We start from the raw sequence: 24,156 nt of genomic DNA on the forward strand, positions 1-24,156 counted from the left end.
GAACTTCGGTAGCTTTAGAAATTCATCTCGTCGTGAGAACGAATCTTAACACCCTCAAATTACAGTATACTTCAAGCGAAGAACTGTCTAATAATTACAAAAATACACAACAAACATGTATTTGTTGACAAAATCTATGAAACTTAAGGTCCATTGAGCCCAGCTAAAATATTTTTAGAGAATTGGAATTTCCATGGTAAACTACTACGATATGATATAACTTTTGCCCCATATCCAAATTCGAATTTAGATTCTTTTTTTAAAAAATGGCCTCTTTTTACTTATTTACATAATCTATCAAACTTAAGGCCCACTGCGCCCAGGCTAAAAATTACTTTAGAGAATTGAAATTTTCTAGGGTAAAGTACTATAATATGACGCAACTTTTGCCCCCTATCCTAAATCGAATTTCGAAAAACAAATTTTGCCTCTTTTCACTCCACCCTAATGTGTATTATGTGTATATGTGCTGCACTGGTTAAAAATCATAAATACCGTCGCGACTTAAAATTATTAATAATGTGCTGTGGTGTCATTCAGGGAAGGCTCTAGGACCCTGGATGGTTTGACATTTTTTACAAATATCACTTTACTTACATTATATTCTTCTTACAGTCTATTGTTCTTCTTCGGTCGTAAAATAAGCGAGAATAAGGTGCAATAATTTATATTTTTAATATTTTGTTGGAACGTACTTTTACACACGAACTCGGAGATGATTGGTTTGTTCTTCGTTTTATAAATATTTTAATATATAACCATAATACCGTTTTGGTTTATTAGTCACTTTGAAAAAGATTCGCGTTTGGTTTCCCTTTAATACATAAGATTATAGCTGTTTTCCCTTTTAATTTGCGGCCTCTATTATACTTCCTACGTGCAAGAAATGTTACATCTACCTGCACGGTTGTTCGGATCCTTCTATTTGGATGTTTTTATAAAGAGCACTTTCTTGATTTGGACTCTTGAAAGAGGGGGGTCTAGAACTTTATCTCTTTTAGTTTAGTGTTATAGAGCTATGTATACACTGCCACAAAATAATGAATTCAGCCCTTTTTGTATTTGGTACTATTTTTCAGCCCACTTCAGAGCTAAGACTGTGGCTATACTGATGTCATATGAGAAATATTTGTATTTTTATCGATGCAGATTACGATCGTGGAGAACATAATTAAGAAAATTTAGTGGTTAAATGTAGATTAAAATTGATTTATGTATTGTTACTTCCTCTAAGGAAAGTAATAACGCAGCAATAGCATAATTAATGTAAGCACACTTATCATGTAATCTACCGTAAGGCGGAGACCTTATACACAACATGCTGTAAACTCGTTGCTGACTTAAAATACATCCCAACGTACTTTTAAGTAAATGTTTACTGTAAAGGCGTCCTACTGCCATACTCGCAATGCATATCCTAAGCTGCATTTAAGTAACACTTATTTTAAAAAAAATGCCCTCGCAGCGCCTTCCACGTCCTCATTCGCTTATCTGCCTTGGTTGTTACAACTTTCATTTAAAACATTCTCTTAACTAGCAGACTGTATCTATCGTCGTTTATTGTTTTCTAACAATGAGACACATACTCCTAACAGTGACACGTACATACTACTTATAACAATACACTTCAAATAATTTTGTATTTTAAGTTTGAAATTCAAAGTCTGCAGTAAATTTTAAAGTTGGAATGTGTAACCTATTGCTTTCCTAGCTGAAACCAGAAATCGGGAAAGAATTTAGTACGTACTCCGGCGTCTTGAGTTCTAAAAGCTGGAGCCAAGCAGAGCAATAGAAGAAGCCTTGCTGTGTGACACATTGTACAAGATCCTTGCAGTGCAAATGGTCTAAATTTTCTGGTGTACAAGACAAGCACAGCAAGTCACAAACACAGAATCGGCAACACAAAAGTCCAGAAACCAGAAAAGAAACAGGGATACAATTGAGATGACCACGGTTCTTTTTTCCTGTAACTGCTATTAAATTGCTTGATTGCCTCTATTATCGTAGCAGACAATAGTAATTGAGCAAGTGTTGTGGTTTCAGTTCTTCACATTTGATTGTATGGTTGTTATAGTTAATTGCAGAGTTTGGAAAACAAATTTCATGGAGGATTTTTTGTGTATACACAACAAAAGATAAGTGATTTCTACATTTCAATCACCGTCGTCTTTACAAACGACGAAGTCAAAATTTATTTGTCAACTAACAATGGTGGTTATTATTATGTAGCAAATGTTTCTTGTTTTAAGTGCCTTTTTTTGGATTCTTGAAACAAAACTAGATTCTTAAATTTCTAGAAGTTTAATAGACATTGAGTTGATGCATAATTTCGTACCATTTTCCCTCGTAAAGACGTTTGACTAAGAAAAAAAGAATGTTATTTATATATTGTTATAAGATTCTAGTCTGGATTTAGAATTTTGATTTTTTTCTCTTTCTTTTTGTTACTTGTATCTTAAACGTGATGTCTAAGTTGAAAGAAATCATTAGAATTGGTATGTGTTAAACAACGTCAGTCAATATTATAACGACTATCATCTTTACTGTTTTGAAGGAATCTGTATGGATAGAGTTATTTAGTCATAAATCAACGTGCTTTTCTTATTCGTAAATAATTTTTCAGTACTAAGTAATAGCCGAATTCATACAGACCCTGGAAGACAGAAAACATTCAAAATTCTTATAGTGACTGACGTATTAACAAATACACCATGTAATATACCATGTATTGTAATATATCATATGCTTCTGTGTACAATGTCATATGCTCCTGTTTGTAAACATCACTACATGCTACGCTACATGTAATATTCCTGTTACATCGAAGTACTACACACCACATGGGATTATTACAAGCAGCAGACAACGAATCACCAGCACCTCCTACAAGTCACATGACGACAGGACAGCAGCAACTCCACTGCCGCTCTGGGACGCCTATATATTGGACAGCAAACTAACACACCACGACAACCAGCTGGTAACAAACATTGGCACCGGATACCCACGCACAAGAGTCTACAGGATGCCGCGCCCGCCGAAACTATCCACGACCACACTGTATCGGTCTATCTAATTTCTACCTTACAACCAGAGAAAAGTGTACTATAGTATTTCTATAAATACTGTTGTTATGGGAAAATTTTATAAATAAACCGGTAATGGGAGTGGATTCCAGATTTTATTAACCAACAATACCGGCCAAAGGTTTAAATTCACTCTTGTATTTGATAGAAATGAATAAATAACCCAAGTGTTATGTTGCAAATAGCATTAAAACAGCGTTATATTGAAAAAGAAAAGTATACTTCCACCGTAACAGATGTAACATGTACAGGTTATGCTCTTTCATTGCCAATTTTTGATTCTTCAAAATATTCTTCCTTTTGTCTTCATCACAACAGCATATATTCTTCGCATCTTTGTTGTTAAGTTCTTTAATGTTAGTCCAGCAAATTTGTAAAACTTCCCACAGTTGATCCTTATTAGTACACTGCACTTTTCGGACATTTCGGTCCAATTCATCCCATAACATTTCCATAGAGTTGAGGTCAAGAGATTGAGTTGGGGAAGTCCATTTATTGTAATAGGTTTTGCTTTTCCTTTGTCGCAATGTAGTTTCTACGCAATTTCCATGCATGCTTTGGAACTTATCATGCTGTAAAACAAATCCAGGACCCACAATTTGCTGCCCACATGAAATAGCTTGACACTCAAAATGCTGTGATAACGTTTTGTGAGCTCCTTCGTGGCTAAGTGGTTAGCGTACGCGCCTTTGGCGTGGGAGATCCGGGTTCGATTCCCGGCGGGAGCTCATGTGGTTCGGATTCCACGTTAATCAGTAGGTTCACGTCTCATATAGCCTCGCTGCTGAACGGGACGCTAAACTAAAATCCACTCCACTCAACGTTTTGTATTCAACATTCCCTCAATTCGTACGAGATCTCCAACTGTATCGCCGGTGAACAACCCCAAACCATAACGGCAGCCTCCTCCATGCTTCACAGTGGGTATAACGCACGCGGTGACATGCGTTCACCAAGCAAATGACGAACATAAGACGTTTATTCCCCTACAATTTGAATTTTATTCATCACTGAACAACACTTTGGACCATTGTTGCAGAGACCAGATTTCGCATTTCTTTCGGCCATTGGAATCGTTTCACTTTGTTTTGCAGTAACAGTCCGTGTAGTAACAGACGCAGAATTTTGCTAACTTGGGTGCAGGTTGGAGACGGATTAGACAGAATAAAAGAAAAGTACTAAATACATTTATGTACACTCATGTCCAAAATGATTGTCGCATATCTATAACTGCGTTCTTGTAAGAATAGACCTATAATTTGATAATGAGTTTGCATGGAACTTTTAATACTGATACTATGTGTATAATCGGGAAATGTATATTTGTGGTAAATTTCATAGTAAAAGAACTATAAATACGGAAATTAGAACAAATAAAACAAAATGTTGCTAAATGGACAAGAAAGTTTTATTTTCGTTTTCTTGTTCTTATTTACTGCTCTTTTGACATGAAATTTGCCAGATACATGTCTTTGCTGATTACATACATAGTAACATTATAGGGAATATCGGGGAATTCGTTATCAACTTAATATTCCTACAGCAAGATATTTAAAGACATGCGACAATAATTTTGGACATGAGTGTACATATTGAAAGAAATTTCATGCATAGATGCACGTACCTGTAAACCATGGATATACTCAAGGAAATGTCTGAGAAAATCCAAGTGGGTAAGAGTTCGTGTGTGCTTTACGAAAACTACTGAATTAGAAGACGTATAAATAATTTTACCTCTTTTTTTTTTCTGTTGAGATGGCTTAAGTGCTTCAATGAAATCCTTACAATTTATGTTGAAGGAAAGTGACTTTTGAAAACAAAACAACATGAGCCAAGCACAGAAAATAATAGATATTCAAACTTGAATGAATTATTGTGGAAAAATTAAAAGGAGAGTTAATGTGCATGGAGCTATCTTCTTGTTTGAAAAATTCACACCATTTTAAAATGTTAGTTGATTGTTTTAGTTCGAGCAAAGGCGACGATTTCTCTGTAAATTTGGGGGCCCATTCAAATGCAGAGGGCATATATGAGTATTTAAGGACAAATTGCATTCAAATTATGGCAAATATTGTGTATTCATAAATACAATATGGGAGCCCACATGAGCTTTGGGGAGGGGGGCTAGGATCGGCACCCTTGTTAACTGGAATTTTCATGATGTGATTTTCTTGATTTTCTTTTTAAATGAACAAAATGTCCTTCTGAAACTAAAGTTGACTATTAAATATTATATACTGAGAAAAGTCCGTTATCCGGACTGCACTGTATTGTACAAATATACGGAATCCCTATGTTTACTACTGAAATCAGTATGGAGCATACGTTATCCATATGCTTCATACTTACTACAGTTTTCTCGCTTAGATGTTACATCATGCCCCTGCAGGATGTCTGATATCTAACAGTCTTCCGCATATTACATACGTCATCTATATGTTACATACATCCATCTGTATGTGAGATCCTAACCGCTTATATACAGTTCCTTCGTTCGTACGGAACGTACAGTAATTCCTTGATATTTTGCAGCACCACCTCATTACAGTTATAAAAGGTTTTCGTATGTAATAAGTGGACATTAGTCCGTATCAAAAGATAAATTCTTAATTAAAATATTTTCGAATCGAATTTGATAAACAAACAAAATATATTAATCTATAAAATCTTTAAACGGAAATAAATACCTCAGGTAATTTAGTAAATAAACGAATTGATTATATATATATAGGTTTGTGTTTGTGGTCAATAATTTAGATTCAGTAAGCGACTGTAAATCAATCAAAATCTAGGACCAACATGTTTAATGCGACTTCAAACTGTATTGTATTAATATTTCGTCTCTGATATGCAGCTTAAGAGATACGTGAGACAAAATAATTTATATTGTAATTATGACAATCTAGAACGTTTAATGTTATATTTACAGCTGAATGGAATCTAATGTTAAATAATGTGATCAATTATTTTAATGTAATGAAAGATATTCTACGATTATAGGTGTATAATGAATATTGAAAAATAATAATAATAATAATAATAATAATAATAATAATAATAATAATAATAATAATAATAATAATAATAATAATAATAATAATAATACTTCATGAATATTTGTTAGTTTAAAATATAATATAGAAAATCTGTTCAACACTAAGGAATTTGAGTAAAAATGAAATAAACATTCATATGTTGTTTTTCGTATGCACTTATACTGCAGATCACATTGATAATTGATTCACTTAAAGCATGTTGATAATCTATTCTCGGCTTGTGTATAGCCCGCTCCCCCCAGTTCTTTGTCACCGGAACTGGAAGAGTCACTACTACTACTTATATCGAGAACAGAACCCAACCAACCCCTGCGGGGCTTCTAACCCGTTCCTACTACTACTACTATTGCTACTAACTCCCACTACTACTACTACTACTATTGCTACTAACTACTACTACTACTGCTACTACTACTACTACTACCGCTACTACTACTACTTATACTAAAACTTCCTTACCACAAGATTTACATCTTAAATCTTTATAACATGCGATTCCGATTCATTATGAACTAGTATGAATCATTAGAATCACTATGATTCGTTAAAAATCACTGGGGGGAGCGGGCTATACTCAATCCCTATTCTCTGTATGATGCATCGAATGGTGCAATCTTGTTATTTACTCTGTGAGTCTCTCATCAGTACACCGAACCTCCAGTCTTTTATAATGGAATATGTACCTGTGTGAGAAGGTTCATTTAAGTACAATTATTTAGAAAACTTATACGAAAAGTACGTATAAAATATACTTTTTTTTTTTATTTATAAGTTTGCTGTACGTTAAGTCCAAAAACTACAGGATTTACATATGTAACTTTCACGTACGCCAACTACGATTTTTTCTCAGTGTGTAACAATATTTAATTTCCACTAAATAGATTTAAAGATGAAAACAGTAAAATCAAATAATTAAAATCCTAGTTAATTTCAAAGAAAACAGAAAGGATTGCCAGACTAAATCAATGGAGTAAAATTGGTACTTATCACCGTTAAAATCTTACTCATTTTTTTAAACACAAGCTTTTTCTTCATAATATTGCCGTCTGAAACAACACTGACATTACTTTTGCTGGAGCTTATATACTAGTATTTGCGAAATTTCATTTCCAGCTTCAGATTGCTATTTGCGTCAAGTTCTATCGAATTTCTCTCCTTGTCGTTTATAGCTATTCAGCTCAAATATTATGATGCAAATCCTTCGTTTAGTTCATTTTCAGCAACCTTAGTCGTTGTATCCTTACGTTGACTCATTGCCGAATATATGCGCATTTACTAACTCTAATCTTGATTTCGACTCTAGATTTAACGCTTCCGGACTATTGTCTGTATATGCTTTCATATTCTGTCAGAATCATATAAATAAACTACTATTTTTAAGGCAGATTTTATTTTTGAGTCTGCTACATCTAGAGTTACCAACTCTGGAAACTAAAAATACAGCACCCCCCTAAATTCCCTATGATCTACGTCTAAGTGTGAAGTTTCTTTGTTCGGACCCATCCATGGAAAGGAAATGTACTATCGTAAACAAAAGTGCATTAGCACCTGTATCCTGCATATCTTTATTACATTCACTAATAAGATTAATAGATACATTGTGCTAAAAATTAGAACTGAAGTCTGTAATAATCATTTTATTGTATTTACAATTAACCAGCATTTTTTTAAAATTATCGAAACAGATGAACAAAGAAAAGTATATTAATCTTTAGGTGACAATTTTGGATTCGGAAAATGAAATTTATTCTTTAAACTTATACCTCAACTACAAGAAACTGCTTTAAGAAGTCCTTTTTCACTCTCAATAAATGTATAAAATTCCTTACAAGTAAATTTCAAATTTTCCCTGACATAGTTTGTCATCTCTTTAAAATGATGAACAAAATATATTAATCGTTGATAGATCGTGAAGTGACAGTTTGGATTTACAGAGTGAAAGTTACTTTTTAAATCTATACTTCGAACTAGATGAAATTACTCCGAACTAGATACAAATTTTAAAAAAAGAGTCATAAAGGGGCTGGTAATAAGTTTGTACCCGTCACTGGCTTTAATTAAGAAAATAGCAATATTTCCGGTCAGACCGATAAGAAACCAGCCAGTTGGCAACCCTACCTACATCATGTTCAATAGTGGATATTTCTTTTATAATTCTGTTAACACTTACGGGTGCGAGCGAAAGATTCCTCAATATGCCAATCAAGCTAATCGCTAGTAGTTTTACAGTCACATTAGTAACTGTCGGTAGCTACGCATCCTTCGACTTGACAGTAAGAGGTTTCGCTAGCATGCAGGCGATTTGCTGTCAATGCAAAGGAGTATGGAGGGAGGAATATCCTACAGGTGGTTGTATTTATAAACATCCCCATGTGCTGCTATACTACAAGTTACTACGGGAAACAGACGGCAAGGAATCATCGTTATCACTTGGTCATGTGAAAAAAAGAACATCAATACCATCGCCGTTGTAAAACGGCAGTCCTCGTCAGAACTGACATCAGTCTCGACTGATCAACACCCCTCTCTTTGCTTGCTTCGAGCTCTGAGTGATCCTAACCTACCAACCCTCTTAGCTTGCCTGGAGCTCTGATGTCTCCTGACCATTCAGATTCCCTTGAGAATTGTTGGAACTTAACCACCCTTCCAGTTTGCCCGAAGTTTTGAAAGATTTCTAACCGCAAACACCCATTTTGTGTGAAGCTTCGTGGTTTTCGTTCCCGCTAAGCTTTCTTGGAATTTTGCAGCATTCCAACTCTCTTTGTTTGCGTGTGGAGCACTGAGAATCCTATCACACACTCACTCAGCTTGCATGGAGCTTGATGAGAATTCTTCCCTAGACTATCTGGGCCCTGGGGTACCTATTTAGCCTAACAACTTAATAGATTTTGTATTATTAGTGATTATGTGTTATAACATAACTTCTGTAATAAAAGATTGTGAGAGAAAACTGATTCCTGTATGTAAATTACTCTACCTTCAACTTTGTCAAAGTAGTTTTATAATATATATTTATTGTCGCTTCTGAGTTATTATTGGTTGCTTTAGAGTTTAGCGGTCCTTTTCAGGGACAAGGCAATATGACACTTAGAACTACAATTTCAGGTGCAATACGAACCTCCACAATAACTTCAAATTTCAACGTTCTCGCATTCGGAATTGAGTCCGGGACCCCGTGGAACAAATATCACTCACTACACAATAGACCAGCAAGAAAACCAAATTTGACTTGGAAATATTTCTAGAATAATATTAATACATAACGACCAAAAATTGTCCACAGGTGGCACACGTAACTTAATATTGACAAATCTCGGCAAGTTGACCAAAATGATTTTGATAAGTTTAAATCAACATGCTTAGTTTTTGAGCACATCGACAAAAAATTCTATTGGATTAGAAACTTTGTCCTTTGTCGTCAAACAGATAATTTATTAATATATGTACAGCATATGTAGAAATACACTGTTAATAGTGGCGCATTTAGGGGTGTTATCGAACCCAAATCCCCCCAATATAAATTAGTTATATGCACGACTTCAGTGAAATTTCTTGGCAGTCAAAAGGGAAAATATAAGTGCCTCTTTATGTGTTGTGCATACCTTCATCTCCAAATAAAATCCTAGATATGCCACTGACTGTTAAATATGCAGGTATTTTGCTTTCTTCTAACTGTAACTCTTATGTAGGGCAAAAAGGCCAATGTTTCCCCTTGTACTTATCAAATGACTTCAGTTCTTTGAAATACATGTCAAAAACACGTTACATTCGCTTACTCACACATTACAATTTTCATTTCAATAATTTAAAAATTACAGTATTTTTAGTGGAAGAAAAGATATGATTGCGACATTGATTGTGTACCTTTCTTTTTCTTTTCTTTGTTCCTTTTTCTTTTTGCTTCCCGTTTAAAAACAAAATCTGCATTTGTCCTTCGTAAAATTATTTGTTCCGAAATTTGGCTTACACAAAATAAGGAACATTCAAATATACAACTATTCCATAAAGTTCTCCTTAAAACAACAATATTTCCCTGTATAAATCTATTGGTTGAATAATCAAGATGGCGAGATGATAGTCAACACTGTAATGTTGAATACAACAACACAAAATTTGTTACCAATCAAATTGAGCATTCTATGTGCAAGTGGCTAACCAAGAATAAACGAAAGAACATGGTGTTTCAAACTCTTCCAACAAATCATATTCAACGAATCAAAAAACTAACAAGCATCATGACGGATATTCACATATTTACATTTAATGCTGTTGTATTTTGGCTTTTTCAAAACTGTTTATCATTGCTCTATTTAAAGATGTGTTCGATAAATATTGTAAAACTTTGTGTATTTTATCTCATATAAGGAAGAGGTAGAGCTGTTAATAAAAATAACGTCCGGAATCGACTCCCACTACCAGTTTTATTATAAAATCCACTATGAAGTATTTGTGAAAAATACTATACAATCTGATCTCTATTTCAAAAGGTAAGTAAAAGGTAGTCTTTGACCGAGTGGTCGCAGACAGGATCTCCAACAGAGCCCCGTAGCAGGCTAAGAGGAGTGGAGTTAAGGAACCGATGCTCCGTAGCAAGCAGAGGCAGGTTAAGTTGCCAACAGAGCCCCGTAGCAGGCTAAGCGGCTCAGATTGGAAATCGCACACAGAGCCCCTTAGCAGGTTAAGCCAGAAGATAGGATAGGCGTAGTCCCGTAGCAGACTAGAGGCCTGGGGTTAGGTTACTCCAAGAGTCCCGTAGCAGACTAAAGGAGGGTCACCAGAAAACTGGCACTGAGCTGGATTCTTCTGTCCAATTTATAGCGTCCCTTGGGTGGCGGTGGCGCTGCTGCTTCAATTTCGTCTTCTGCTCCGTCGGAGGGGCTAAATGTCGTCTGCAGGTGATTGCAGGTCTCCCTGGTGGAAATTCTTCTTGATGAAGCACGAGGTAGTGTTTATAAACACTTGATGCGTGGATTTGTTTGTAAACAACTTCACATGGGATATTACACCCCCTGGCTTGTTTAAAAATAAGCCGAAGGGTTATTTTTGTTTATGCGATAGTTGGCAACACTGAGGAATCACACGCAAAAAGTCACTGGGCACTAAACACTTGTGGCACTGAAATAAATGAAAATCACTTTTTGTAGCAGTAATGTGGTAGGGGAATAGAGCACTAAACAGGTGGTCCCTATAAACAGGCAGGATCCGTACATGGTAGATGATACTTCATTTCCCTCAAGATAGGGCTGTTTTTGGCTTGGCGTCAATAAATATATACTAATTCACTTATAGGAAGTAAAGTTGGAGTCTGTCTTAGCGGTTGCTCCTTAGTTGTATTATTGGTAATAAATGTTTCCAATGGAATAGGAGATGAAATTTCTATGCGGGTCGTTCTAGATTTGTTTGGTAACGAGCGAAGACGGATATATAATATATATAAAATTATAAGAGTTAGACGTATTAAAAAGGTTGCTATTAACACAGTGATATAAAGATAATTCCTTGAACGGCGTGATTCCTTGGTCACTCTGTATAAGGTGCAAAAGTTTCTAAAATATTTGCGTTAAAGGTGTGTATTTCAATAAAATAATCCAATTTTAAATGCCAATGTTGATTATAATGATGGTCCTGAATTCCTGGTTATCCTGTATAATATAAATGTTGTCATAACTTTTGGAACATCCTGTATAATATTCAAGTTGCATAATGTCGGTGACAATATGTAGTTCATAATGGAAAAAGAAAAAAATATCGATGAAAATGTAGAATTATGTTAGCTGTCCTTGTAAAGATCATTTGCCTTTTAAGTGCGGAAATGCAAATCTCAGCATTGTTTCATTTAGTTGTAAAATAATGATTCAGCTTTTTATAAAACAAAGAGGAAATGAATGTTTGTATCGTTATGAAAAGTGTCTTTATTTGCTGAAATCTTGTGTCTGTATCTCCTTCTTCCTAGTGGTGAGTATTGTATTTTTTTCGCTCGTGTACAAAATAAGAAGAAGTTATTTATTCTTGTTCTAGATAATCTCTGTCTTCATAAAATGGCTTAATTCGGTCTATTAAGATTTCTTGTATTTTCTACCGAAAAGAATTTGGAAATTCTATCTTATAAAGGTTAGGATTCAGTCTATCCAGGATTTGAACGGGTCCCACGTAGGAAGCTGAAAAGCTTTCCGGCACTCCTATTTGCCGATTAGGAAAGTAGACCAGTACTTTTTGCCCCTTTTCAAATTGAGTTTGTCGGTGTCTGCTGTCGAAATACTTTTTCTGCTTATTATAGCTAGCGATCAAGTTATTCTGTATTTTATTCAAATGTTCCTTGTTGACACATAATGTTGGAGTTGACACTAACGCAATATCAGAGATGGTCTTAGGTTCATATCCATACATGAGGAAAAAGGCTGAATATTTAGTTCAGGCTTGTACGAATGTATTAATTGCGAATGTAATATATGGTATCAGCTTCGGCCAAAGATTTTGGTTTTCTTGTACGAAAAATTTAAGTGCATTCTGTATGTATTGTCTTATAGAATGTTTCCACTATGCCTAGGTTTTTATGGTCGTTTGCGGGACAAAATTTAAATTCGAAGTTATAGCATTTTGCCAAATTTTGCAGCCTCTTAGCCAGGGGTGTCCATCCCCCCCAAAGCTGATGGCGCACTCCCCCCCCCAAAACTAATAATCTCTTCCCTCCTCAAAACTCAAGTCCTCTAAAAACAATTGCCCAGTGTAGTAGTAGTTTTTATAGTACTAGTAATTGTTATTTCTGTTGTTGTTTTTATATCCTGTAGTAGTATTATAGAATGCTTGTAGTAGTTGTAGGGGCAGTAGTAATTATAAAAATGGCACTACTTTTATTAGTAGTCTTGGTAGTGTACAATACTAAATATGTTCTATAAGGATATTGAAGGGTATAAAAACTTCTACATACTGTGTATGGCACAGGTATTCTTTTTCTACAATTAGTAGTATTATTTTTTTCTTTACAAAATATTGATATAATTTCCTTGTACATGAGAAGTAAGACCCAAGTTATTGAGTTTGATACCAAAAGAAAATGTTATCCTCGAAATTAGCCTACAAAAAGAAGTGAAAAAATGAAATGAAATGAAATCTTTGAGTTTTACGTCCCACGGTTATGCCGGTTAGGCTAAAGGAGACGGTGATGATGAATAATGAATGAAATGGTGGAATGAAGAAAGTGGGAGGAAACGGGAGGACCCCGAGAAAACCCACGCACACGGTGTTTGTCCACCACAAAGTTCACTTGGCGGGAGCTGGGATCGAACCCGGGACCCCAAGCACCAGAGGTGAACGCTCTACCACTTTTTTTTTTTTGCATAGCATGTAATTCACAAATCAATGGTGAAATGTAAATATTAAAAAGAGACATTGAAATCGGACACCCCTGTCTAATAGATCTATTGATTGTTATAAAAGGTGTTAAATAACCATTTACCTGGATTTTAGATCTCGCAAACATGTACAAAATTTTCACTTGATTAATTACAGCCGGATGAAATCCAAATTTTTCCATTACTTGATATAAATACCCATGGTTAACCAAATCAAATGCTGTCCTTAAATCTATAGATAGAAGGCCACCTTTACATTTGGTGTAATCAAAATATGCCACAGCATCGCGAAGATCCATCAATACATCAAGAAGTTTATTACCTTCTAGAAATCCTGCTTGCATTGGGTGGAGAATGCTTGAGAGCACTGTTTTTAACCTATTGAAAAAGCATTTTGCTACTATTTTATAGTCAACATTTAACATAGTTAACGCTCTATAATGCTTAAGACAAGTAGGATTTGGTAACTTTGGTACTAATATAATGACACCTGTAGCAAAGGATTCGCTAATTACACCATGATGCAATATTTCATTGACAATAGTAGTAAACTCATCTGCTATAATAGGAAACACCTTTTGATAAAATTCTGCTACTAATCCATCAATTCCAGGAGTTTTATAACGCTGAAAACTGAGTATTACATCATGGATCTCATTTTTGGTATATGGTTGCATTAACATGTCGTTATAATCAGATGTCACTGTATAACCTGGCAGAGGCGTAAATTGCCAAACAGGAGTCGTGTTCTGTGATACATTATACAACTCTTGGTATGTATTATGAATGTGAGCTCTAATTTCACTCGGATTAGTTAGTACTTGCTGAGTATTAGAGGTTAATCTTGAAATTAAAGCTCGATTTTTACGTTTCTTTGTATGAATTAGATGGTATAACGTCATACGCTCGTTTTCTACCACAGTGTTATCTTTACAATAGAAACGAAATTTTTCAGTACATTCTCTCTGCAAATGTAAAATTTTACCTTTATAATACTGCATATCTCGGTACGATATTGGGAAAGTAGACGATAAACCACTAACAGATTGTAAACATTTCATATAAAATTCCATCATATGGTTACTATTGGCATTCCTATCTCGAAAGTGATCGATATATAGCCATTTGATTTTAGGTTTCACATATTGCTCCCACCATTTGAGGCGTGTGGTATACCTGTGGCGGTGGTGAAGCCAGACTGACCAGTGCCGATGAAACTGGTTAAGAAAATAAGGATCATTTAGACCAAGGGGGGACATTTTCCAGTAGGATCGTCCCCAGACACAGTACGGCGAACCAATATTAAATTCTAGAACTAGACCTAAATGATCAGTAAACGGGGCTAAACAGACATCATATTTAACAATCAATTTAACCAAGTCTGGATTACAATAGCAACGGTCAATTCTGGACGCCGCATTACTGCGCACGTAAGTAAAGATATGGTCCTTTTTACAGTAGATAGCAGTATCAACCAGCCTATATTGAGAAACAAAAAATTGCAGTGCAGGACTATATGATGGTGTCCCGACACAATCATTAGCTCGAAGTACACAATTAAAATCGCCCATGAGCATAATGTTATTAAAAGGTTCAGAAAGCAAATACAACAAATCTTCAGAATATAAGATCTCTCTACCCGTCTTTCCTTGATGCCCCGAATTCCCATATATATTGACAATTACAGTGTTTTTCCAATACAACGCTATCCCTCTGCCATCCACCAACATTTTAAGGGAATCAATTTGTATTCCTTCTTTCACTAATATAGCAGTTCCAAAACCATGTACACCAATATTAACATGACTCTTATAACCAGAGATGGAACAGTGTTCATCGGAGATTATTTCCTGAAGACATATAAAATCTGCGTCATAATCATAAACAAATTTTTTAAACAATTCTTTTTTAACACTATTTTGCATACGGTTTACATTGAGTGAAACAATACGTGTAATGTACAGTGTTATAAGTAAGAAAACAAAAAAGCAAATGCAAGATTGGAACATATCGACGTATTACTATAAACAGAAGACGAGAACGTCAATATAGTCACACTGACAACAAAAAAGCGAAAAAAGTGTTTACAAATCTTGAAGGTCAGTGAGCACACCTGAGGCAGTATCGTCGTGACGTAAACATTCAGTTATTGAAGCACCACGCCTTTTCTTCTTTCGAGTTGTTATGACATTCACAGGTTGTGAATAGGAACCACGTGAGCCTCGTTTCTTTCGTGAACGTAATTCCCTTGTATCAGGAATGTCTGTTGTTTCACTTTCCAGGTCAAGGTCACTACCTTCTGTATCTGAAGTAGGTGCAATGAATTCCATATCAGTTTTTTGTTTCACAGCTTGGAGGGAGCTCTCAGTACCAACAGGCTGTTTACCAGGGAGACAAGACGGAGTATCGATATTATCTACACTTGCAAGGTCATTAACATTAACACTAGGTGTATGTGTTTCTTCAGCTGCATTGTTGATAAGGCCAGATGGGGAATCAGAGTTGTCATCCGTATGAGCAGCAATCGTAGTAGAGGTGTCAGTTATTGATGCTGAACTGTTTGGTTGTAATTGCACATGTTGTTCACAAGGTTTTTTTGGAATAGTGCCGAGAGATGACATTTGTAAAGGCAGTGGCGGTGCGCTAGATGCGGGGCGGAGTGGGGGGAAAAACTCGGTAAATCGAATGTCAGACGTTTGAGACGTATGGGGGCCATTCAGTTCTTGTCTTCTTTTCTTATCACAGTCACTAAGTCGGTGAGTTAATGATCGACAGAAAAAACACATTACAGGCTGGCCTTCATATGATATGAAGCCACGAAAGCCGTTAAAGAGTAAACGTGAAGGAATAGGTTTTTTAAGGACAATGTTCACAGTTCGTATTCCATTGGACACTGCAAGGGGATAATTTTGAGACCATGTCTCATTGGTTATATTTTTCACTGTTCCATATTCAGTCAGAATTTGCACAATAACATTATTATCTAGTTGAATAGGTAAATTAAAGACTCTTACCCTGGTAATATTTTCCATTGCGTTGACAAGTTGGACAAAAGAGGTACTACCGTCACTATGTTTAAATGGTACCGTAGGTTCGAGCTTACTTAACACTTTTTCAAAAATGGCATCAGTATTAAAAGTCACAAACACAGCATATTCATCAGAGTGAAGTTGGAGCGCAATAATGTCATGGCAGTCCTCTTTAAATAAACTTTCAATCCATTTATGAATAGCGATGGGTGACGGGCGATTATTACGTTTTTCCTTGTCAAATACACATTTGATGGTATTTTTTCTAACGAGCTGAGACATCGTAATATTTTACAATATATAGTCACTTACACAAATAAACCACACGTAGTGGTAAAGCTAAGCACGTCAAACTGCGAACAAACACTGCACCGGACAACACGTCCTACCGCTAGCACAGTTTAACAGCAACTCCACTGAGCCACCGCGGCCCCAAGAAGTGATATCCAACAAAAAACATTCCTGTAAAAGAGCCAAGTACGAATGGCCTTAAAAATAATTGAAATCACAAAAATAGGCGCCAAGTTCTGGTGGACAACAATTACAAACACTCACTGGCTCACTTCAAATTTAGATTTGAAACTTGGCTGTTGTCTGTATGGTTACCACTAGCTCACAATTATGTCAAACTACTTTATAATTTTCAACAGACAAAATAGGCAAGTTTCAAATCTAAATTTGAAAGTGATTCCTTGAGTGTTTGTAACTGTTGTTCACCAGAACTTAGCGCCATCCTTTCATATAGCAACTTGCGCGGTACTTCATTCATAGAGTTTCTAAGCAGGGGGTGGGGGGAACCCTCCATTTTTATGTCAGATCCTGACCGCCTACATTGTTTCATACGGAAAGTACGTATAGATGGAACACTTATACAGAAAGTATTATAAAACATGCGTTTTCAGTTATACGTCTGCTGTACGTTAAGTCCAAAAACTCCAGGACTTCATTCTCGATTTAAAAAAAAAATCGCATCGTGTTCCAATGTTATTCTGACGACAGCAAAATTACTTATTCGACATTAGAGTAAAATTCTTCCCCAATTTTTTTCTCGATGGCACAACTTGCGCCATTCATCCCTCCTGTGGGCGGCCCTTCTCTCTTAAAACGAACCAACCTTTCCTTTCATACGGCTACTTTCGCGTTACTTCATTCATCGAGTATCGAAGCAGGGGAACGGGGGTTCACCCCGGAAAATTTTTGAAAATTAGCTTCTCAAAATCGTGTTTTAATGCTATTCCGACAGTAAAATTGCTAGTTCGAAAGTAGAGTAAAATCCCCCCCAATTTTTTTCTCAATGGCGCAGTTTGCGCCATACATCCCCCCTGTGGGCGGCCCTGCTCTTAGCGCTATGTACTGGATGTCTATCCAGATATAAATATGAAAAAGGTCCAAATTTGTGTATGATGTCATTTATAAGAAATTGTTCAATTTCTTCCGCTGTTATGTTGTCCACAACCTTGGTCACACAATATCTTGTGGACATTTCTATGGCCACTAATATGTGTTTAAATTGTCCATTTCCCACTGTTATTTTTCCAATAGAATCACATTGCCAAGCTGTTGCGATCGGCATAGGTGGGTGATGGGGTAATTGACCCGCTGGTTTAACTGGTAATTTCTTTAGTTTCTAGCATAAAATGCATGTCCTAATTCTGTTGGCAATGTACGCTTTCATATTAAGAAAGTAGTATTTCGTAAGCGCTGAATGATATGTTTTGGTATATCCAAAGTGTGGTGCCATGGGGTTATTGTGTAAGACATTAAACCACTTACTTAATAAAGATTTCGGCACACAAAGTAAATATAGCAGTCCTAATTGGGGATGCTTCTGTGTTCTGTATAATATCCCGTCTTTTAGAGAAAAATATTTTGCGGCCCGAAGAGTAGACAACTTATTAGGTTCCTTTTTTTCCAAAACAGTAATAATGTCAGCGAATGAAGGATCTTTCCTTTGTTCTTCTGCTAAATTTGGTAGGATTATAGGTTGTTCAATTTGGAGAGTAGTGTCTAAAGAATGGGATGCAAATACTTTAGCATCTTCTCTGTTTGAGAAGTTGTCAACTTCTTGTTTTTCTTCCGGTTTAATTTCTTGTTTATCCTCTAAACGACTAAAGATGTCCGCTGGGTGTAATGACTTTTAATGTGTTGTATTTCGAAATTGTAGTCTGTTAAGAATATTCGGTAGCGACTAAATTTTCCAACTTTGTCCGCCTGTGTTGTGAGAGATGTCAAGCATTTGGCGTCTATAAATAATTTAAATCTTCTATTTAGCAGGAAGTATCTAAATTTTCTCAAAACGTAAATTAAGGCGTACAGCTCTTTTTGCCAAGTGGATGCTTTCCTTTCACTTGGTGTAGAACGTCTACTAGCATAGGCAACAACACGTTCTTGTTTCGTTTTATGGTTATAGCATGCTATTAAGCCTCCTGAATAGATAGAGGAAGCGTCAGTATACACGCGTATTTCCAGTGAGGGATCGAAGTGAAACAAAGATGGTGCGTGTATGATGTAAGTCTTAAGTTTCTCAAATAATTCGTCATGCTGAGAGGTCCATTTACATTTTGAACTCTTGTCTAAAAGGCACTGAAATGGTACTATTTTTCCGAGAAATTTTTGATATGTGCTCTTAAATAAGAGCATAATCCTAAAAAGCTTTTCAGAGTTCTTTTAGTAGTTGGTTTCTTAAAATTTTGAATCTTGTTAACGATTTTGGGTGAAATCTTGATTTCTTTCCCACTAACTGTGAAGCCTAAAACGCCCAATTCTGTGTATAATATGTGGGTCTTCTTTGGACAGACACGAAAACCATGGTTTCTTAATTGTTTAAAAAGTAATTCTAAATCCGATAACTGTTGTTTCCAATTTTTACTTCCTATGACCAAATCATCAGCAAATGCAGTTATACGGGGTGGTAGGCCATCTAAAAGCATGCGTACAGCTACTGAGTCCGGCGGCGGAACTGGAGTGAACCATGGTACACCTCTGGAATTTATATGCCTTTCTAGTATGGTTGACCTCAAAAGTCATGTATTTTTGGCTTTTGGGATGCAACAATAGCTGTAAATATGAGGATTTTATGTCAATGGTGGATATACAGGCTATTCCTCTTAAAACGTGTAGAATATCCTCCGTATTTTGAAATGGAATACTCAAGTAGTGTGAGAACTTATTGCAAGCTTGGAGGTTCAAAATTAGCCGGAATTCCGGAGTCCCGGCCTTCTTCACAATGATCAATGGCGATGAAAACGAACTATCGCTAGTTTCCTTGATAATATTAGCGTCTAAGACTTGCTTAATTTGTAAGTCAATTTGAGGTCTTACCGCCAATGGAACCGGAGGAGATCTTTGATGAAAGGATGCTCCTTTGTCTATCCTTATTTTATGTATATAACCTCGGAAATATCCAATTTCTGTTGGTGTGTAGAAAAAACATCTCTGTATTTAAAGAGTAAATCTTGTACGGCTTTCTTTTTTTCTTCTGATAAATCCGGGTTTATGTCAAACAAATTAATATCAAAAAATTATTTTGTTTCTTCTAATTGATCCTGAATTTCTTTTTCTGATCTGTAAAAAGTTTCGTCATCATGGCCACTATCTGGACAATTACCCTGTAAATCTATTTCTTGAAGGTTCTCTTCTACGTATGCTACAGGTGTGTTCTTTGTTAGTGTTACCGGCTTATTTGTAGGATTCGATATTAATAGAGTGAGGTTATTTTTAGGTACTTTGGTAGGCAATGTTTGCAGACCATGCCTGTCTAATAAATTCTCTAATGGAGAAATGAAAAAATGTTTGCGTTTTTTCTGCTAATTTTTAATACTAATAGGTAAAAAGAAATGTGTCCTGACAGTTATAGTGACTTTTCTGGTTGTGAAAACATCAGCCGACTTGCATTGCCTAATTGTATTCATGGCACTAGCCGATAGTTTTTCCTGAGTATTAATCTCCCTTGGATACTGTGGAGGTCTAGGTTTTTTATACACTTACAGTGTATGATTTTGGAAATCGATCTTTGCTTTCAATCGGTTTAAAATATCCTCGCCAAATAGAGGTAGAAAGGCTCCATGTTCTAAGATTCTGAAATAATGTGAGAATGTCGTTGAGCCCAATGTAAATTTAATTAAAGCTAAGTATCGTAGATTTATAATAGAATTCTCAATTCCTCTCAAGTTAGTGTAAAAAGGGATTAATTTTGTATTAGGAGGAATGGCTAATCTAGGCCAGAGAGACAACGAACTTCCGGTATCAATAATTGCTGAATATTTTTCTCTGTTAACCGATACGTTAACTAATAATTTATGGTCTTGGTTTAACATGTTAACACTTTCTCTTCTTTCTGACAAAAGAGCCACTGCATACAGCGATGTGTTTCCTATCATCTGATTCATTTTTATCTATGTTTACGGCTGCCAGAACATTTTCTTGTAAGGGTCTGTCCTGGGGCCCGTCTATACGTTTCCCTGTTGTTGCGTATTTTTAAAACATACGCTGGAGGTATGTCCTCTGTTATAGCACGTCCCACATACAGTGATAGTTTCCGGTCTAGGCCTATCATTTTTGTTATTATTGTTGTTTTAGGACCATTCTTTCTCCCATTTATCTCATGGTTCTGATTATTATTTGTGTTTTTTGGTTTATGATTATTACGGCCGCCTTTTCTAAATTGTGAGGCTTTCATAGCATTCTGGGCCACTAAAAGTGATAGTTCGGTCATCTGGTTTGCTAATTTAGAAAAGTCTAACGAGTTAGTTGTATTAGAATTACTAGAAGTGCTAGGCGCCGGGGGTTCGGGCGGGGGATTCTGGTTCGCGGTTTGCTGGGAGGAACTTGAAGGTATTTGATTTTGTGGTGTAGCTTGTAATTGTGGTGCAGAAGGTGCAGGAAACATAGGAGAAGGTTGTTGATATTGACTCCAATTATGCGCTGGATTATATAACGGATATGTGATTTGTTGTTGTTGCTGGTGAACAGGAAAAAAAAAGCACCAGCGATCGGTCTCGAATGTAAATTGCTGACTGGTGTATTTTGTTCTCACAGCGAGTAAATGGCCTGTTGTAGCTCAACATAATAACGTTTCTTCATCAAGTCATTCGCTTTTTCTAAATTATGTAAGTGAGTCTGTAGAGCCTGAACGGTTGTAAAGGATTCTAATGCTATTCTTGTAAAAAAAATTCTGCAAACCTAATGGTAAATAATTGATTTTCTGTTCCTCGGTGGCCTGAGGTAAAACTTCCCTAATTACTCTTAATTTCCTAAGAAAGTAAGCATCTATAGGTTCATTTTTCCCTTGCTGAACCTGGAAAATTTCAAATTCCGCCTTATACGCTGGAAGTTTCGGCCTGCTCAAATCTATTAATTTGTCTTTTAATTGATCATAATTTAGTGTGTCCAATTGATTCTGAGCTTTTAATTGCAAAATTAAATCCAGAGTGACATCTTGCAAATACATAGGTAACAGCTCTTTCTTCTTCTGTTCGTTCCACGAAGGTAATAATGCCAGATGGTCAAAGAGCATAAATAACCTATCGGGATCCTCCATCACATGATCCGAGTATTTAGTAAGGTGTGGTACATTAAAGGAAAGACGCGAATTCTGCTCCATATTAAGAATGTTTTCTGGAAAAGTGTTTCTACCAGTTCTAGTTTGAGGCATAAACAAATTCAGTTCACTAAAAGCACTAACACTTAAAAATTCACATACCTTCCAAAGAAAAAAGTCCACTTCGGTTAATAAAAATACTGTCAGGTAGGGGAGTATTCACAGCTTATTCTGAGCCAGTCAAGTCTCTACCATGTAAAACTTTGTGTATTTTGTCTCACATATAAGGAAGAGGTAGAGCAGTTAATAAAAATAACGTCCGGAATCGACTCCCGCTACCAGTTTTATGATAAAATCCACTATGAAGTATTTGTACAAAATACTATACAATCTGATCTCTATTTCAAAAGGTAAGTAAAAGGTAGTCTTTGACCGAGTGGTCGCAGACAGGATCTCCAACAGAGCCCCGTAGCAGGCTAAGAGGAGTGGAGTTAAGGAACCGATGCTCCGTAGCAAGAAGAGGCAGGTTAAGTTGCCAACAGAGCCCCGTAGCAGGCTAAGCGGATGAGGTTGGGATTCCCAGACAGAGCCCCGTAGCAGGTTAAGCCAGGAGATAGGATAGGCGTAGTCCCGTAGCAGACTAGAGGCCTGGGGTTAGGTTACTCCAAGAGTCCCGTAGCAGACTAAAGGAGGGTCACCAGGAAACTGGTACTGAGCTGGATTCTTCTGTCCAATTTATAGCGTCCCTTGGGTGGCGGTGGCACTGCTGCTTCAATTTCGTCTTCTGCTCCGTGGGAGGAGCTAAATGTCGTCTGCAGGTGATTGCAGGTCTCACTGGTGGAAATTCCTCTTGATGAAGCACGAGGTAGTGTTTACAAACACTCGATGCGTGGATTTGTTTGTAAACAACTTCACATGGGATATTACAATATAATATATTTGGACACAATTTACGTCATATGTTTTTATATAAGTACACTAATGTATGGTTACGTCATAAATTTTCGTTGTTTGGTTATTGGATATACAGTACTTTAAATTTCGTGCAGTTATTATTGTAACATGTTGAAAGACTTAAGATACAAAATTATAACCAGCAGCAACTTTACCAATCAAATAAAAATACATTCAAATCTGCTAGTCATAAACAAGCACCAGTTAACTTCACAGAAGGTGGAAGAAAAAATAGTGTATAGAGTGTACACAAAGTCATTTTTCCTGAACTGTTGTAGCTTCGGGACGAAATATATGATACGAATTCAAGTTCCGTAAGAAGAAAGCATGATACTTTGATATGTGTCTCCGACTAAGTGAAATAACATACATAAATAAAGATACACGAGAGAAAGGAAATAATGGCTTACATATAAGGAAGAAATATGATAACTCCTTTCTGCCTGGAAACATTTTCAAAATCTTATCCTCATAGTGTTGTTAGCAAAGAAGAAATTTTTGGAAAGTTAGATTTCCAACTTGACGTAAGAAAGTGTAATTACGTATTAACCCAGTTATTGTAAACATAAAACTTTCGCTTATTTCGATATTTTTGCACGTGACGTGTAAAAAGACAGAAGAATTTAGCGTGACGTAGGATTATGAATATGTTTTCCTGCAAAGAAAATGTTTTCACAATTTCTTACTCCCTTTAACGCATTCTCTTAGTTCAAACGTGCCAGAGCTTATGTAGCATATTTCACTTTCTTGGGGAAAAATATATCAAAGAATCACAATTTCTTCATGTCCAACTCCCGTACAAGACTCTATGGATCTTTGTATTTATTTATGTCAAGAATATAAGTTTTAAGAGGTGGGTGTTGAATACTTAGACTGAAAGGTATACCGACCTCTCAATCAGATTAGGCATTCTCACTGAAAGGTAGACTTAAAAATCAAGAAAATAATGATAGAAGTGATTGCAGTAACAATATGCAAAAGCAGGAGAAAATGAAGGAATGAAATTGAGAAAAGAAAAATAAAAATCATGCAAATTGTGGCCCAGTTTTAATTATTGTCACGAAAGAAATCATTAAACGATGAAAACAAGGGAGCACACATCAAATATATACATAAGATACTACCGTCCACCTGTGCTGT

General features: G+C 36.0%; 2 protein-coding genes across 2 annotated transcripts in view; both read right to left on the minus strand.

Annotated features, from left to right (window-relative positions):
* The window catches only part of LOC145691521 (uncharacterized), a 41,683-nt gene extending 39,750 nt beyond the window's left edge, over positions 1 to 1,933 (minus strand). The window contains exon 1 of the mRNA XM_081766929.1: positions 1,748 to 1,933. Within this exon, the coding sequence (XP_081623055.1) occupies positions 1,748 to 1,816 (69 nt within the window). The 5' untranslated portion in view covers positions 1,817 to 1,933. The remainder of the gene's footprint in view (positions 1 to 1,747) is intronic.
* Positions 1,934 to 6,723: 4,790 nt separating this feature from the next.
* Positions 6,724 to 24,156, minus strand: part of LOC145692622 (phospholipase A2-like) — a 109,242-nt gene continuing 91,809 nt past the window's right edge. The window contains exon 8 of the mRNA XM_081767950.1: positions 6,724 to 6,825. Within this exon, the coding sequence (XP_081624076.1) occupies positions 6,765 to 6,825 (61 nt within the window). The 3' untranslated portion in view covers positions 6,724 to 6,764. The remainder of the gene's footprint in view (positions 6,826 to 24,156) is intronic.

This window comes from Thermobia domestica, chromosome 8 (genome assembly GCF_964235325.1).
Source record: "Thermobia domestica chromosome 8, izTheDome1.hap1.1, whole genome shotgun sequence".
NCBI lineage: Eukaryota > Metazoa > Arthropoda > Insecta > Zygentoma > Lepismatidae > Thermobia > Thermobia domestica.